The following is an 18,781-nucleotide window of genomic DNA, read 5'->3' as shown; positions in this document are numbered from 1 at the left end:
AAATCTCACTTATTATTTGATTAAGTATTTATTCCGATAACAATATATTTAAAAACAAGATATGTACATGAATGTGGAAAGAAATCAAATCTATATATAAATGTGTGTCTAATCCAAACACCTAGTACCCTTAAATAATAAAGAACAATATTCTAACACCTAAACTCTAATGATGAGCTTGATATAAACAGATTACAGAAGAGAGGTGTGTTATAGGTTATAGCTATGGGGAGTGTGCAATGCGTTATAATAGTGTGTACAAGAACACAAAATAAGACTAGTTATATATCTAAACATATAATCCTACCCTGAATAAAATAGAATGACAAGCAATACAAAGTAAATAAAATAAATATATCTGGACGTCCAGTTAATCGTTATAAATCCAATAGTAAAATCGTTAAAAACAGTATAACGTTATAAATCTAATAGTTAAATCGTTAAACTCAATTTGAACCAGACAATCAAGCTTAAAGGAAAAGTCTAGTCAAAATTAAACTTTCATGATTCAGATAGGGCGTGCAATTTTAAACAACTTTCCAATTGACTTTTATCATTAAATTTGCTTTGTTCCCTTGGTGGTATTTTTGAAAAGCTAAACCTAGTTAGGCTAAAACTGATTTCTAACCCGTTGAAAACCCGTTGTGAAGTTTTTCACAGTTGGACAGTACTAGTTCATGTGTGTCATATAGATAACATTGTGCTCACACCTTTATGTTAAGGTACCGCTCTCATATATGATATCAGAGTGATCCAATACTCTTTGGAGCAAGATCATCTGCATATGAGAGTAACTTTTTAGTGACTTTCTTTTTTTCTTGAAGGAAGATAACATATTTATACATTTTATTGTTTAAGCTTGATTGTCTATGGTTTAAATTGAGTTTGACGATTTAACTAATAGATTTATAACGTTATACTGTTTTTAACGATTTTACTATTGGATTTATAACAATTAACTGTACGTCCAGATATATTTATTTTATTTACTTTGTATTGCTTGTCATTCTATTGTATTCAGGATAGGATTATATGTTTAGATATATAACTAGTCTTATTTTGTGTTAGTGTACACACTATAATAACGCATTGCACACTTGGAATCTCCATAGCTATAACCTATAACACACCTCTCTTCTGTAATCTGCTTATATCGAGCTCATCATTAGAGTTTAGGTGTTAGAATATAGTTCTTTATTATTTAAAGGAACTAGGTGTTTGGATTAGACACGCTTTTAATATATATATTTGATTGCTTTCCACATTCATGTACATATCTTGTTTTTAAATATATTATCGGAATAAATACTTATTTATCCTTTCTTATATCGGAGTGAAATCTCACTTATTATTTGCTAATCAGATTAACCCTAGCTTCTAGTGCCAGTACCTTCTTTTCTTTATTTCATGTCCCTTTAAGCCTATCTAGGTAAGAGCTTAAAGGGACACAACCAAAATTAAACTTTTATTATTCAGATAGAGCATGCTATTTTAAATAACTTTCCAATTTACTTTCATTAACAAAATGTGCAGAGTCTTTTTATATTTAAACTTTTTGAGTCACCAGCTCCTACTGAGCATGTGCAAGAATAAGTGTGTATGCATTTGTGAATGGCTCATGGCTGTCACATGGTACGTGTATGCATTTTTGTTTGGCTGATGGCTGTCACATGGTACAGGGGGAGTGGAAAAAGACATAACTTTTTAAAATTGTCAGAAAAAAATCTACTACTCATTTGAAGTTCAGACTAAGTGCTATTACATTGTCTTGTTATCTTGCATTTGTTGATTATGCAAATCTACTGTGTTGACTGGTCCTAGGATATCATATAGGATATCAAGGGAACAAAGCAAATTTGATCATAGATGTAGACTGGGAAGTTGTTTAACAATTCTGCTAGAGCATGCATTTTTAAAGTGTCATTTTAACCTTCCTTTAAAGCAGTGCTGAAAGTGCATTCTTCCTGTTGTAATAATAATGCACCACTAAACTACAGCATTGACTACGGGCCTCCAAATGTGCTCTCAAAAATTATTTCTGAACTTAAGATTACTTGCAAGAAAGCTTGCAATAAATCCAGGGACCAACCTACCATGCCCTTGCATTTAGTAGGAAACCAATAAAAAGCGGTGGTGGAATCGACTTTTTCCAGGAGGTAAAACAAATGTTAAATAAAATGTATAGATGTATACAAAGTTATCAAATGTATATAGTAGGGATGTGTATCAAAATGTTTTACAAATGCCAAATATGGCAATGCCATCAGCATTTGGCTTTTTTTGGAGCTGAAAAAAAAAAGGTCTGAAAGCACATCCCTAATAGGTGAATATGCTATATAGACACACACATATACAGAGCTAAAAAGTTTCCACTAGTCTTATATGAGTATGAAATTGTACAGTAAACTCAATTTGTCTTTTTTTTCCTAACACCGAGTGGATTAAAGTTTTCATGATTCAGATAGACCATGCAATTTTTAATAACTTACCAGTTTAATTGCAATGATCTAATTTGTTTTATTTCTCTTTGTATCCTTTAAGTATCCCTTTGCAGTTTTAGAAGCTGCTAATTGGTGGATGAGTATATATTGCCTCGTTATTGTCTTTTAGCTAGCTCCCAGTAGTCCCAATGAAGGATACAAAGAGAATCATACAAAGTAATAGATGTAAATTGGAAAGTTTAAAATTGTGTGATCTGTCTTAATTGTGGATTTCTGGTCCCTTTAAGTTGTAACATATCTGTCATAATACACAAATTACTACAGTTTTTCAATCTACAGTGACCCAAAGTTTTTACATTGAATTCTTGTACAAACTGTAGGACTAGTGTTATTTAAATTTGAATGATATAGAAATGAAAGTTCACTTCACCATTAGCCTCCCATTTTATTACTGTATACAATTATTTTAATTTTGTCGGCGTTTCATTGATAGAGGGAGGCATTGTTAGCCAAGAGAGGCCTATTGTTTTTTTTACTTTACATACTAGCGTTTCGTTAGGCTTCAATATTAATACTTAAATTCATTTTTAGTATTGTTTTTTTTGTCGACGACAAACTATTTTACATCCTTCCTTTTTTGGCATTATGATGATACTATTTCAAGTTACAGGTTTATGATTAATGGCCAAATCAATTTACATTATATGTTGTTCACTTATACGTATTTCCTTTATGCTGTTGTGATTTCTATGTATTATATTGCTGTACTATATATTTTATATTTTGAATTAAGATATGTGCACCTTTAAATATGTATAACACTTTTCAATTTCCGATCACCTGCATAGAGAGGTTTTCCCCATTGAGCAATTAGCTTCTGTTCCACCCCTTTAAATAGAAAGACGGGAAGTTGAGGTCTAAGATGCCATGTTTTTGGTTTTTATCTGATGTTTTTTTCCTCTAACATTTACATTTTTTCTTATCCTATGTTGGGTATGTGCCCCATTAATGAAGTTATAGAATATAGAGCAGCCCCCCACAGCACTGGATGAAACCCTCAGATCTTGTCACTGACTCACCTTTGCTAGCTGTATGAGTGTATCGAGCACATGTCTGCACACGACTGGGGCTGCCTGTGGGTGTATGTGAACAGTTGAGCCACATGCAGCATGCTTCTCTGTGTGCTTGCGACCCAGGGACCTCTGGATTTGAAAGATGTTTGTGCGACAACCAAGAGCTGCGTCCATGGACACCGACAGCCAGGACAGCTGGTTAGAGTTCTTTGATTCTACCTTATGCAATAGCTCCAAGGGCCGACTGTCGTGGCTAGAGGAGCATGCCTTGGTACTGCCCCTTTTGTCAAGTCCTCCAACAGGCGTCTTTGGGCTCTCTATACAAAGTTCACTCTCACTGCTTCTCTGAAGTATAGACAGCAAACTCCTGATGACCCAATTACGTGTCTGAGCGTGATAGCAGAGGTTCCTTAACACTCTGTGTAACCGACTGGTATTTAGTTTGGGCTCATCAACAAACAGCAGCACAAGCAAGCAGGAAAGGGCCTCATGATCTAGCAATAGTCGACCTCGCAACCGAAGCAAGCTGTCCACATTACTGCCTGCTGGCCTGAAAATACAAACAATACCATATTATAAATGTAGACAGACTGAGGAGCTAAAACTGTTTTACGGACTAGGTATGGTCTAAAAGGAGTTCAATACCTGGTATGGGTACTACTCCCTCCCATCTGGAAAGTGCCTCCCCTCTGTACAGCCAGGCGTGTGTACTGAACACCTCTGTTGCCACTCAATCGACTTGTAAAGGCTTCAAATAAATAGGAATCAATGTTAGGAAAGATAAAACACTGCTTTAAAACATTCCCCAGCTTTAAATTCAACCACAAATATTACTCTTAAGAATTTTAAAACTTAATTTATGCTTACCAGAAAAATTCCTTTCCTTCTGGATAGGGAGTCTCCATGGCTTCATTCCTTACTGTTGGGAAATACAACACCTGGCCACCAGGAGTAGGCGCAGACACCCCAGCCAAAGGCTTAAATATACCTCCCACTTCCTCATTACCCCAGTCATTCTGCCGAGGGAACTAGAAAAAGTAGGCGAAACATTAGGGTATAAATGGTGCCAGAAGAATAAAATAAATAGGGGACCGCCTATAGACAAAAATTGGGCGAGAGCAGTGGACGCTCCCTATCCGGAAGGAAAGGAATTGATCTGGTAAGCAAAAATGATGTTTTCCTTCCTAAGATAGGAGTCTCCACGGCTTCATTCCTTACTGTTGGGAAAACTATACCCAAGCTCCAGAGGACACAATGAATAACGGGAGTGAACAAAAAGGAAGAGGCGGACCCTTTTCTGTGGGTACCACAGCCTGCAAAACTTTTCCCCCGAAAGCGGCTTCAGCCGAAGCAAAAACATCAAACTTGTAAAATTTTTAAAAAAGTATGGAGGACCAGGTAGCCGCCTTACAAATCTGATCCATAGAGGCCTCGTTCTTAAAGGCCCAAGAGGAAGCCACTGCCCTAGTGGAATGAGCCAATATCCTCTCAGGAGGACGATGTCCCGCTGTCTTGTAAGGTAAGCGGATGAAACTCCTTAAACAAAAAGATAGGGAATTCGAAGTAGCCTTCTGCCCCTTACGCTTCCCCGAATAGACAACAAACAAAGAGGAAGATTGTCTAAACTCCTTGGTAGCTTAAAGATAGAACATCAAGGAGCAAAATACATCCAAATTGTGAAGTAAGCGTTCCTTTGATGAAGAATGATTAGGACACAAAGAAGGAACCACAATCTCTTGATTGATGTTGCAATCTGACACAACCTTAGGAAGAAAACCTAATTTAGTATGTAAAACTGCCTGATCTGCATGAAAAATCAGATAAGGGGGCTCACGTTACAAAGCCGAGATCTCAAACTCTGCACGCAGAGGCAATAGCCAATAAAGAGAGAACCTTCCAAGATAACAATTTAATGTCAACAGAATGCAGAGGCTCAAACGGAACCTGTTGCAAAAACCCGAAGAACAAGATTTAAGCTCCAAGGAGGAGCCCCAGATCTAAACACAGGTCTGATCCTAATCAGAGCCTTAAAGGACTGCAGATCTGGAAGCTCAGCCAGTCTCTTGTGCAATAAAACCGACAGGCCCACAGGGAACTAGCAGAAAGGCCCTTCTCCAGCCCGTCCTGGAGAAAAGATATGATCCTGGCAACCTTAACTCTGTGCCAGGAAAAACCACGCTCTTCACACCAGACTAAGTAGGTCCTCCACACCTTGTGGTAGATACGCCGAGTAACTGCTTTACTAGCTTGAATAAGAGTATCAATGACACTGTCAGAGAAACCTCTCTTGGCTAATACTAAGCGTTCAATCTCCACGCAGTCAGCTTCAGAGAATCTAGATTTTGATGAACAAATGGACCTTGTATCACCAGGTCTCTGCGACAAGGTAACTCACTGAGATGACATCCCCACTAGATCCGCAAACCACGTCCTTTGCAGCCACGATGGAGCAATCAGGATTACGGATACCCGCTCCTGCTTGATGCGGGCCACCACTCGAGGAAGAAGCGGTAATGGAGGAAAAAGATAGGAGTTTGAACCTCCAGGGCACTGCTAGTGCATCTATAAGATCCGCTTGGGGATCCCTCGACCAGTACCTGGGTAGCTTGGTATTGAGACGGGACGCCATGAGATCTATCTCCGGCATCCCCCACTTGCTGCATATATCTGCAAACACCTCTGGATAAGAGAACTCTTTTCCAAGTTTATCTTCCATCCATGTGCTCGAAGAAGACTGAGAAGGGACTCAGAGAATTCTTCCGCAAGACGAAAGGATGGTGCTTGCACCAGAATATTGTCCAAGTATGGGACTACTGCAATACCCTGAGTTCTGGCAACGGCAAGAAGAGCCCCCAGAACCTTCGTAAAGATTCTTAAAGCAGTAGCTAGGCCAAACGGAAGGGCAATGAACTGGAAGTGCTGGTCCAGGAATGCAAACCTCAGGAACTGAAAGTGTTTCCTGTGGATTGGAACATGAACGTAAGTGTCCTTCAGATCTATAGTGGTCATAAACTGGCCTTCCTGAATCAAAGGAAGGCTGGACCTTATTGTCTCCATCTTGAAGGGACACTGAGAAATCTGTTTTAAGCACTTTAGGTCCAGAATTGGGCGAAAAGTTCCCTCCTTCTTTGGGACCACGAAAAGGTTTAAATAAAACCCCAAACCTCTTTCTTTGATAGGCACCGGGACAACACCTCCTAAAGGAGGACAGATCCAGAACACACCCTAGAAAGGCATCCCTCTTTTCTGGTCTGGTAGACAAATTTGAGAGAAGAAATTTGCCCTTTGGCGGATAAGATTTGAAGCCTAACTTGTATCCCTGAGATACAACCTCCAGCACTCACGGATCCTGTACGTCCTTGAACCAGGCTTCTGAAAAAAGAGAGACAGTCTGCCCCCTACACGATACAATCCCGGATTGGGGGAGGCCCCTTCATGCCAACTTGTTTTCGGCGGGCTTCTTATTTTGATTGGATTTATACCAGGACTGAGCTCGCTTCCAAGTACTACTGGGTTGCTCGGCCTTGGAGGAGGATTGTTGTCGTTAGGATTTGTCAGAATGAAAATTAGAAGATTGCCTTCCCTTACACTTGTTCTTATCTTGCGATAAGAAGGCACCCTTGCCTCCGGTAACCGAAGAAATAATGGAGTCCAGGCCTGGACCAAATAAAATCTTTCCCTTGAAGGGAAGAGAAAGGAGTCTGGACTTAGAAGTCATATCCCGCAGACCAAGACTTCAACCAGAGCGCCCGGTGGGCTGGGACAGCAAAGCCAGAGGCCTTTGCATTTAGGCGAATAATTTGCATGTTTGCATCACAGATAAAAGAATTAGCCATTCTCAGAGCTTTAATTCTGTCTTGAATATCCTCGAGGGGAGACTCCACCTCAATGAGTTCTGACAGAGTTGCACCAGTAGGGTAGCCGCTCCTGCAACCGCCGGTTGAAACAAAAATCCCTTATGTTGAAACCTCTTTCTCAGAAAGGTTTCCATTTTCTTATCCATCGGCTCTCTGAACGAAGAACTATCCTCAAGAGGTATAGTAGTACGTTAAGCAAGCGTAGAGATAGCACCATCCACCTTAGGAACGGAGCCCCACAAATCCAGTTGAGAGTCCAGGACCAACTTTTTAAAAGTAGATGAAGGGGAAAAAGGAAGAACCAATTCTTTCCCATTCGTTCTTAATATTGTTTGCCATCTTAACCGGCACAGGAAAAGTCAAAGGAACTTTCCTGTCTTCATAAACTGTCTAATTTAGGTATCATAGGTTCTTAAGGCAGCACAGCCTCTGGAACCTCTAACGTAGACAGAACCTCCTTTAAAAAAAACCCGCAAGTGCTCAATTTTAAATCTAAAGGACGGTTCGTCCGCAGCAGACGCTAAGGACCCCGACCCAGAAATTTCACCCTCTGAAGCTATAGAGGTTAACTCATCATCAGATAACTGGGACATAATAGCTAAATCTGATAAATATTTAGATGACTCCGGGTCAGGAGAGCTATGTTTAACCTTTCTCTTGCGTTTGTTAGAGCGAGGTAATGCACTGAGGGCCGCACACACCGCCATTTGTAACTGCGCGGCAAAGTCCGCAAGAAGAAGACCCCCGCCGGATGGAGGATTAGATGTGCTACGGGGAATTGCATGTGAAGTGGATAATGAAGCAAGGGTAGTAATCTCACGGGACGCCGACTCCTGAGAGGTAGATGACTCAGAGGGACTAAAGAGCCTTAGCAGGCTTGTCTCCCTTCTTAGACTTTATAAAGGTGTTAAGGCATGTGGAAGATAAGAGTGGGCAGGGAAATCACGGCCTCCTCACAATATAAACAGGTATGATTTAGTACAGAAGGAGTACCTTCTAATATGTCAGTCTGCCATAGCTTAGGTTATACCCACAGGACGACACAAACAAAAATGTTTTTTATTATAGAAAACTGCACCTTTATACTCCCAATGGCTGGGGCACTCACCCCCTCCTAGACCCAGACAGTTAACAGAGGAAACGCTCTCCTCAGGTTCAAGTCTCAGACCGGAATGGAGGAAATTAACATAGACCACACCCGGTCACATGGAGTGCAAGACCGTACTTACCTTCTTATTACTAGTACAGAAAGTAATAGGAGCTGTGCATCACTTTCAAAAACGCAAGTGAAACTTAAAAGTGAAACCTGTTTGTTCCAGCCAAAAACACAATCTTTCAGTCCAGGAAAAAAAAAAAATCACACAAAGCAGTATGTAAATAATTAATACACTGATTCTTAACCCCCAACTGTTCAATAAACCCCCTTCAAAGGATATTAACCGTGGATCCTATCAAGGTATAAAAGGAGCCACACCCTTAGGTTTTTTATCCTGAGGGGAAAAAAAAGGAAATTTATGCTTACCTGATAAATGTATTTCTTTTACGATATGACGAGTCCACGGATTTCATCCTTACTTATGGGATTACGCCTCCTGGTCAGCAGGAAGTGGCAAAGAGCACCACAGCAGAGCTGTATATATAGCTCCTCCCTTCCCTCCCACTCCAGTCATTCGACCGAAGTTAGGAAGAAAAAGGAAAAGCCAAAAGGTGCAGAGGTGACTGAAGTTTAACAAAATTAAGAAAAATGCCTGTCTTAGAAATGACAGGGTGGGCCGTGGACTCGTCAAATCGTAAAAGAAATTTATCAGGTAGGCATAAATTTCCTTTTCTTTTACAAGATATGACGAGTCCACGGATTTCATCCTTACTTATGGGATACAATACCAAAGCTATAGGACACGGATAAAAAGGAGGGACAAGACAGGAACCTAAACGGAAGGCATCACTGCTTGAAGAACCTTTCTCCCAAAACCAGCCTTAGAGGAAGCAAAAGTATCAAATTTGTAAAATTTGGAAAAAGTGTGAAGAGACAACCAAGTTGCAGCCTTGCAAATCTGTTCAACAGAAGCATTGTTTTTAAATGCCCATGAGGAAGCCACAGCCCTAGTGGAATGAGGCGTAATTCTTTCAGGAGGCTGCTGTCCAGCAGTCTCATATGCCAGACGGATGATACTCTTCAGCTAAAAAGAGAGAGAGGTAGCCGTAGCTTTCTGACCCCTACGATTTCCAGAAAAAACAATAAAGAAGATAACGAAATTCTTTAGTCGCCTGCAAGTAAAACTTCAGGGCACGGACCACATCCAAGTTATGCAACAAACGCTCCTTCTTAGGAGGATTAGGACACAATGAAGGAACAACAATTTCCTGATTAATATTCTTATTACAAACAACCTTAGGAAGAAAATGTTTGGTTCGTAAAACCACCTTATCAGAATGAAAAATAAGATAAGGAGAGTCACATTGTAACGCTGAAAGCTCGGAAACTCTACGAGCAGAAGAAATAGCAACCAAAAATAAAACCTTCCAAGATAACTTAATATCTATGGAATGCATGGGTTCAAACGGAACCCCTTGAAGAACATTAAGAACTAAATTCAAACTCCAGGGTGGAGCAATTGGTTTAAACACAGGCTTGATTCTGGTCAGAGCCTGAACGTCTGTAACATCTGCCAAACGCTTGTGTAGTAAAATCAACAAAGCAGATATTTGTCCCTTTAAGGAACTTGCTGATAACCCCTTCTCCAATCCTTCTTCGAGAAAAGATAAAATCCTGGGAATCCTAACTCTACTCCATGAGTAGCCCTTGGATTCGCACAAATAAAGATATTTGCGCCATATCTTATGGTAGATCTTTCTAGTGACAGGCTTACGTGCCTGAATCAATGTATCAATGACCGAATCAGAGAACCCCCGCTTAGATAAAGTCAAGCGTTCAATCTCCAAGCAGTCAGCTGCAGAGAAACTAGATTTGGATGATGGAAGGGTCCCTGAATGAGAAGGTCCTGCCTCAATGGAAGCTTCCACGGCGGCAGAGAGGCCATGTCCACCAGATCGGCATTCCAAGTCCTGCGAGACCACGCAGGCGCGATTAGAATTACTGAAGCCATCTCCTGTTTGATCCGTGCAATCACCCGGGGAAGGAGAGCAAACGGTGGAAACACATAAGCTAGGTTGAACGACCAAGGCATCTATCAGTTCGGCCTGAGGATCCCTTGACTTGGATCCGTATCTTGGAAGCTTGGCATTCTGACGAGACTCCATCAGATCCTATTCCGGTCTGCCCCATCTGAGAATCAGAGTGGCAAAGACCTCCGGATGGAGTTCCCACTCCCCCGGATGAAATGTCTGCTTAAAAAGTCCGCTTCCCAGTTGTCCACTCCTGGGATGTAGATTGCTGACAGATAACAAGAGTAAGCCTCCGCCCACCAAATTATCTTGGATACTTCTGTCATTGCTAAGGAACTCCTTGTTCCTCCCTGATGACTGATGTAAGCCACAGTCGTGATGTTGTCCGACTGAAACCGGATGAATTTGGCCGCAGCCAACTGAGGCCAAGTCTGAAGCGCATTGAATATTGTTTTCAATTCCAGAATATTGATTGGAAAAGTAGAGACTTCGACCGAGTCCACACACCCTGAGCTTTCAGGGAATTCCAGACTGCACCCCAACCTAGTAGACTGGCGTCCGTTGTCACTATCATCCATGAGGGTCTGCGGAAGCAAGTCCCTTGGGACAGATGATCCGGCGACAACCACCAAAGAAGAGAGTCTCTAGCCTCCTAATCCAGATCTATCTGAGGAGACAAATTTGCATAATCTCCATTCCACTGTCTGAGCATGCTCAGTTGTAGCGGTCTGAGATGAAAACGAGCAAACGGAATGATGTCCATAGCCACCACCATCAATCCAATTACCTCCATGCACTGAGCCACTGATGGCCGAGGACTGGACTGAAGGGCTCGGCATGTATTCAGAATCTTTAACTTTCTGACCTCTGTCAGGAATATTTTCATGGATATGGAATCTATTAAGAGTTCCCAAGAAGGGAACCCTTGTCTGTGGAGTTAGTGAACTCTCTTTTGGGAATTTATAGACCGACGATTTCTCCCTGAGAAAAATAGTACTCACTGGCACCATTTTAAAATCAAAAACTTCTTGATTGAAGAATCTAAACTAACACCTCACTTTACCTCTTCCTATCACTAACACAGGCAAAGAGAATGACTGGAGTGGGAGGGAAGGGAGGAGCTATATATATACAACTTTGCTGTGGTGCTCTTTGCCACTTCCTGCTGACCAGAAGGCATAATCCCATAAGGATGAAATCTGTGGACTCGTCATATCTTGTAAAAGAAAACTCCCTTCCCCCCAGTAACAGTTGAAATAATAGAATCTAACTGAGAACCAAATAAATGATTACCTAGGAAAGAAAGATAGCAATCTAGACTTAGATGTCATATCAGCATTCCAAGATTTAAGCCACAAAGCTCTTCTAGCTAAAATAGCTAAAGACATGGATCTAACATCAATTTTGATAATATCAAAAACGGCATCACAAATAAAATGATTAGCATGTTGCAGTAAGCGAACAATGCTAGATACGTCAGAATCCAATTCTTGTTGTGCTAAATTCTCCAACCAAAAAGTTGATGCAGCTGCAACATCAGCCAAAGAAATTGCAGGCCTGAGAAGATGACCTGAATATAAATAGGCTTTCCTCAGATAAGATTCAAGTATCCTATCTAAAGGATCTTTAAAAGAAGTACTATCTTCCATAGGAATAGTGGTACGTTTAGCAAGAGTAGAAATAGCTCCATCAACTTTGGGGATCTTTTCCCAAAACTCTATTGAAATTGCTGGTAAGGATACAGTTTTTTACACCTTGAAGAAGGAATAAAAGAAGTACCCAGCTTATTCCATTCTAGTAACCACAGGAGGTTTAAAAACAGAATTTAAACGTTTACTAGTTTTAATGTCAAGAGGACTAGTTTCCTCAATATCCAAAGTAATTAACACTTCTTTTAACAAAAACCGAATATACTCCATTTTAAATAAATAAGTAGATTTGTCAGTGTCAATATCTGAGGAAGGATCTTCTGAATCAGATAGATCCTCATCAGAGGAGGATAATTCAGTATGTTGTCGGTCATTTGAAATTTAATCAACCTTATGAGAAGTTTTAAAAGACCTTCTACGTTTATTAGAAGGCGGAAAAGCAGACAGAGCCTTCTGAATAGAATCAGTAACAAATTCTTTAAAATTCATAGGTATATCATGTACATTAGAAGTTGAAGGAACTGCAACCGGCAATGTACTATTACTGATGGACACATTATCTGCATGTAAAAGTTTATCATGACAACTATTACAAATGACATACGGAGATATAATCTCCACAAGTTTACAACAAATGCACTTAGCTTTGGTAGAACCGATATCAGGCAGCAAAGTTCCAACAGATACTTCCAAGACAGGATCAGATTGAGACATCTTGCAAATGTAAGAGAAAAAACAACATATAAAGCAAAATTATCAATTTCCTTATATGACAGTTTCAGGAATGGGAAAAAAATGCAAATAGCATAGCCCTCTGACATAGAAAAAGGCAAATCGGCAAATAGCAATGAGGTGAAAAAATAATGAAAATTTGGTGCCAAGTATGACGCACAACGTAACTGAATTTTTTTTGGCGCCAACAACGTCCGGACACTCGCGTCACTAACGACGCAACCTTGTGTAAGGAACTCGGCGTCAATTATGACGCCGGAAATGACGTACTTGCGTCAACGGACGTACTTTCGGGGCCAAAAAATTCTCGTGCCAAGAATGACGCAATAAAGCCTAGCATTTGGCGCACCCGCGGGCCTAATCCTGCCCGCAATTTGCAAAGAAAAAAGAAGTCAATTTTAAACTACAGGAAAGAAAAATATTTCTTAATGTTTATTTTCCCCAAATATGAAACTGACAGTCTGCAAAAAAGAAATACATGAACCTGACTCAAGGCAAATATAAGTACAATACATATATTTAGAACTTTATATTAATGCATAAAGTGCCAAACCATAGCTGAGGTGTCTTAAGTAATAAAAGCATACTTACCAAAAGACACCCATCCACATATAGCAGATAGCCAAACCAGTACTGAAACAGTTATCAGTAGAGGTAATGGTATATGAGAGTATATAGTCGATCTGAAAAGGGAGGTAGGAGATGAATCTCTACGACCGATAACAGAGAACCTATGAAACAGATCTCTCGTGAGGAAAACCATTGCATTCAATAGGTGATACTCCCTTCACATCCCTCTGACATTCGCTGTACTCAGAAGAATCAGGCTTCAAAATGCTGAGAAGCGCATGTCAACGTAGAAATATTAGCACAAACTTACTTCACCACCTCCATAGGAGGCAAAGTTTGTAAAAACTGAATTGTGGGTGTAGTGAGGGGTGTATTTATAGGCATTTTCAGGTTTGGGAAACTTTGCCCCTCCTGGTAGGATTGTATATCCCATACGTCACTAGCTCATGGACTCTTGCCAATTACATGAAAGAAAACAGAACAAACAGCACGCAAAAAAAATGGGTTTAGTATCCCTTTAAGTATCAACGTTTTGCAGATAAAAACTCGATAAACTGCTAATTAAAAAAAAAAAGGAACAGGCATAATGAGGAGATAAATGCAGTATCTAGCTTCACTAAAGATTATGTTACTAAGGAATTGGCACAAATCCATATGACTACACACCTCCTTGTACAGTACTCTGGTTTACGTTGATTATTAGCAGCTGCTATTTTGGGATCCTATAACTACTGATTTAATATTATATAAGGACCGGTACAGATTTGTTAACACTCATAAATACAATATAATGCCTAGTGTACAGTGCATATTAATGTACAGTGCTAACATTACCAGGGCTCCTGAGGATGGCAGAGAGGGCAGAAGTGCTGCTATGACCAAACAGTCTCTCATGCATTAATTGCCTCTGCCTTGTCTCCTGCTCCCTGCGCAAAGCCTGCGCCTCTGCAGCAATGTCCGGGGGCATCACAGCAAGGACGCTATCCTCCATGTCTTCCAATACGCTCCGCCGTAAGTCTGAAGGCAGTGTCTGGATAAAGGTGACAGGATCCATGGGGGTGTCAGAGGTGGTACTCTGGGCAAGTTCACGTCTCTGCTGTTCTGCTCTCTGCTGTGCCAGGACCTAAATGATACAGGTAAAGGAAGTTAATTGAGATGTGCCGCAAGTTGCACCTTTCATATACCCATAATAGAAACATCTAAAAATAGAGCCTTGCATCATCCATGTAAGGTAAGGATAACAAAATATACATTTTCTACACGTGAAACACAAACTGTTAGCGAAGTCTCACCTCTTCCTGTATTGCTGGGGGCAGCGCTGCCAGAAACTCTGGGCTAACCTCAGAAACACTAGCGCTACCCACCACAGGTGGTGGAACAACTGGTGCTGCAGTGGGAGGAGGCCTTGAAGGTGGTCTAATGCCCAGCTGGTTCTGAAGCACCTCTCTACGAATGTCCTCAGGAAGGGCAGCCAAGAAGGAAGGATCTACTCCTTCAGGAAGGTTTATTCCTATTTAAAAAAGGAAAAGGTTTAAGTGACAACCATAATTACTATTACACATACTTCAGAAATATGCCTAAATAATAAAGGATAAGTAAATGTCACAAGGTTTCAGTTACCTGCTAACGGATCTTCCTCTTCACTACTAGTGGAGGGCAGAGGCTCCTCAAGGATCCCACGTGAATCTGTTGTAAGCAAGGACACAGCAGAGCCTCTGGGGGATGGCACAAAAGTTGGGAGGATGATTGGGAAGCTGGAAGATTGAAAGATACTCAAATATTTTTCATTAGGCAGTGGGAAGTTACAGTACCCAGCCTGGTACATACACAGATGAAAGTTTATTTAATCAGGAGAATTCTACTTAACTATTTTTTCTCATTAAAAACCTTCAAATTCAAAGATCATTTAAAAAAAAAAAAAAAAGTGAATTATGTAAAGACTACATGGTCTTAATGGGACAGAAAACCCCCAAATTTTCCTTCATGATTTATATACAACGTACAATTTTTCAATTTACTACTTTTATCAAATTTACTTCATTATGTTATCCTTTCTGGAAGGAACAGCATTGCACTACTGGCAGCTAGCTGAACACATCTAGTTAGCAAATCACAAGAGACAAATGTGTGCAGGCACTAATCAGCAGCTAGCTTCCACCTGTGTTGGATATGTGCGTATTCTGTTTCAACAAGGGATGCCAAGAGAACAAAGCACATTTGAAAATAAAAACAAAATTTATGCTTACCTGATAAATTTCTTTCTTTCCTGACACGGTGAATACACAGATCATCTAATTACTATTGGGAATATTACTCCTGCCCAGAAGGAGGTTGGAAAGAGCATCACAGCAAAGCTGTTAAGTATCACTTCCCTTCCCACAAACCCCAGTCATTCGACCGAAGTAAAGGAGATAAAGGAAGAAACAAGGTGCAGAGGTGTCTGAAGTTTATAACATACTAAGAACCTGTCTAAATAACAGGGCGGTCCGTGGACTCATTGTGTCAAGAAATAAATACACTTATCAGGTAAGCATAAATTTTGTTTTCTTTCTAAATGACCCGAGTCCACGGATCATCATTAATTACTGTTGGGAATCAATACCCAAGATAGAGTACACAGATAAGGGAGGGCCAAGACAGGAAACCTAAACGGAAGGCACCACTGCTTGAAAAACCATTCTACCAAAAGAGGCCTCAGCCGAGGCAAAAAAAAGTCAAATTTAAAAAAAGTTTGAAAAAGTGTCGAGAGAGGACCAGGTTGCGGGCTTGCAAATCTGTTCCATAAGGCTTCAATTTGAATGCCCAGGAAGAGGGAACAACCCTCGCAGACAAAGCCGTTACTCTCTCGGGAGACTGCTGTCCAGCAGTTTCATAAGCAAAGCAAATGATACTCTTTAGCCACAAAGTAAAAGAAGTAGCCGTAGCTTTCGGTCTCTTACTTTAAACAGAAGACTGACGAAAATCCTTAGTCGCCTGTACAAAGAATCATAGTGCACGTACCACGTCCAGATTGTGTAGAAGCCGTTCCTCATAAAAAGAAGGATTAGGACACAAGTAAAGAACAACAATCTCCTGATTAATGTTCCGATCTGAAACCACTTTAGGGAGAAACCCTAAATTAGAACGTAAACCCACCTTATTCGAATGAAAATAAGGTAAGGAGACTCATACTGTAAAGCCGAGAGCTCTGACACTCTACAAGCAGAGGAAAAATCTAAGGAATGCAGCGGCTCAAACGGAGCCCCTTGAAGTACCTTAAGAACTAAATTAAGACTCCGAGGAGTAACTGATTTGAACACAGGCCGGATCCTGACCAAGGCCTGACCAAACGAATGTACGTCTAGGAAGTCCGCCAGACGATCATGTAACAAAATAGACAAGGCAGTTACTCAACCTTTAGGAAAATTGCCGATAATCCCTTCTCCGAACATTCTAATTCTAGGAATCCGAATTCTACTCTTTTTAAGAGTAGCCCTTGGATTCACACCAGCATAAATATTTACGCCATATCTTATGGGTAAAATTTTCCTAGTCACAGGCTTACGTGCCTGAATCATGGTCTCAATGACCGATTATGAAAATTCACGCTTGGATAAAATAAAGAGTCCATCTTCAAGTAGTCAGCTTCAGAGAAGCTGAATTTGGATAAAAGAAGGGTCCTTGAAGTAGAAGGTCCTTCCTCAAAGGAAGTCTCCAAAGGTGGAAGATGTGACATGTCCACCAGGATTGTATACCAATCCTGCGGGGCCACGCCGGTGAAATGAGGATAACAGACGCCCTCTCCTGCTTAATTCGAACCAAGACTCAAGGAATAAAAGCAAACGGAGGAATAAGCATGCAAGACTGAAATGCCAAGGTACCTCCAGAGCGTCTATTAGTACAGCCTGAGAGTTCCTCGACCCGTACCTCAGAAGCTTGACATTCTGTCGAGAAGCCATGAGATTCAATTGCAACTGACCCCATTGAGAATAAGGCTGGAAAAACACTCCCGGTTTGAGTTCCCACTCCCCCGGGTGAAAGGTCTGCCTACTGACGAAGACCGCCTCTCAGATGTGCACTTCTGGGATGTGGGTCGCCGACAGACAGCAATTGTGGGTCTCTGGCCACTGAACGATCTTGGCTACACCTCTGTCATGGCCAAGAAAACTCAGAGTTACTGACGGTTGATGTAAGCCTAACTGGAACCTGATGAACCAGGCCGAAGCTAACTGAGGCCAGGCTAGGAGAGGACTGAAGATTGCTCTCAATTCCAAAATGTTTATGGGTAGAACAGACTCCGACCGGGTCCATGTTCCCTGCTCTTAGAGAGCCCCAAACTGCTCCCCAGACCAAAAGGCTGGCATCTGTTGTCACAATCACCCAGAAGAAAAGCGAAAGCAGGTTCCCTGGGAGAGAAAATCCTAAGACAACTACCAAAGAATCCTTTGTCTAATGCTCCGACTGAAACTGCAGAGACAGATCCGCATAATCTCTGTTCCACTACCTGAGACTTCTTAACTGCTGAGGACTGAGGTAGACACGGGGGAACTGGATGATGTCCATTGCCGCTACCATCAGCCCAATTACCTCCATGCCCTGAGCCACTGATGGCCGAGGAGAAGACTGAAGTGCTAGGCAAGAATCAAAAATCCTTGAATTTCTGACTACTGTCTTCATTGACTTAATTGATGAGGAGACTAATATAGTTCACCAACAAAACTACCCTTGTAGTTGGAACTAAGGAACTCTTTTCCAAATTCACCTTCCATCCGTGAGACCGCATGAAAAATAACCACATTTCCGTGCGTGAACTTGCTTGCTGAAAGGAAGGTGCCTGAACCAGAATGTCGTCCAGAGAAGGTGCCACTGCAATGCTCTGCAATCAGAGCACTACCCTCTGTGATCCCAGAACCCTTAAGAAATTCTGGGAGCTGTGGCAAGGCCGAGAAAGAGCCATGAACTGGAAGCGTTTGTCTAGAAAAGCAAACCTTAGAAATTTGTGATGGTACTTGTGGATGGGAACATGCAAGTATGCGTCCTCCAAATCCACTGTTGTCATAATTGACCCTCTTGGACCAAGAAAGAATGGAACGATAGAGTGCCGTCTTACAAGATGGAAACTAAGAAACTTGTTTAGATTCTTGAGATCTAAAATTGGTCTGAAGGTTCCCCTCCCCTTCTTGGGAACTACGAACAGATTGGAATAGCATCCCAGACCTCGTTCTTGCATTGGACCAGGAACTATCACTCCCAGGTAGGAGAGGTTCCGTACACAGTGTAAGAACGCCTCTTTTTTTGTCTAGTCTGCAGATAATCTTTTAAGCAGAAATCTGCACCTGGGAGGAAAAGTCTTG

At 41.1% G+C, this 18,781-nt stretch overlaps 1 protein-coding gene across 1 annotated transcript in view; it reads right to left on the bottom strand.

Annotated features, from left to right (window-relative positions):
* The window catches only part of HUWE1 (HECT, UBA and WWE domain containing E3 ubiquitin protein ligase 1), a 689,948-nt gene that overhangs the window by 140,353 nt on the left and 530,814 nt on the right, over positions 1-18,781 (bottom strand). The window contains exons 50-54 of the mRNA XM_053695471.1: positions 15,069-15,202; positions 14,741-14,958; positions 14,283-14,571; positions 4,160-4,262; positions 3,521-4,064 (exon numbers count right to left, since the gene is read on the bottom strand). Of these exons, the coding sequence (XP_053551446.1) occupies positions 3,521-4,064; positions 4,160-4,262; positions 14,283-14,571; positions 14,741-14,958; positions 15,069-15,202 (1,288 nt within the window). The remainder of the gene's footprint in view (positions 1-3,520; positions 4,065-4,159; positions 4,263-14,282; positions 14,572-14,740; positions 14,959-15,068; positions 15,203-18,781) is intronic.

The sequence above is a fragment of the Bombina bombina genome, chromosome 12 (genome assembly GCF_027579735.1).
Source record: "Bombina bombina isolate aBomBom1 chromosome 12, aBomBom1.pri, whole genome shotgun sequence".
NCBI classification, from domain to species: Eukaryota; Metazoa; Chordata; class Amphibia; order Anura; family Bombinatoridae; genus Bombina; species Bombina bombina.
This window is presented reverse-complemented; position numbering and strand designations above follow the sequence as displayed.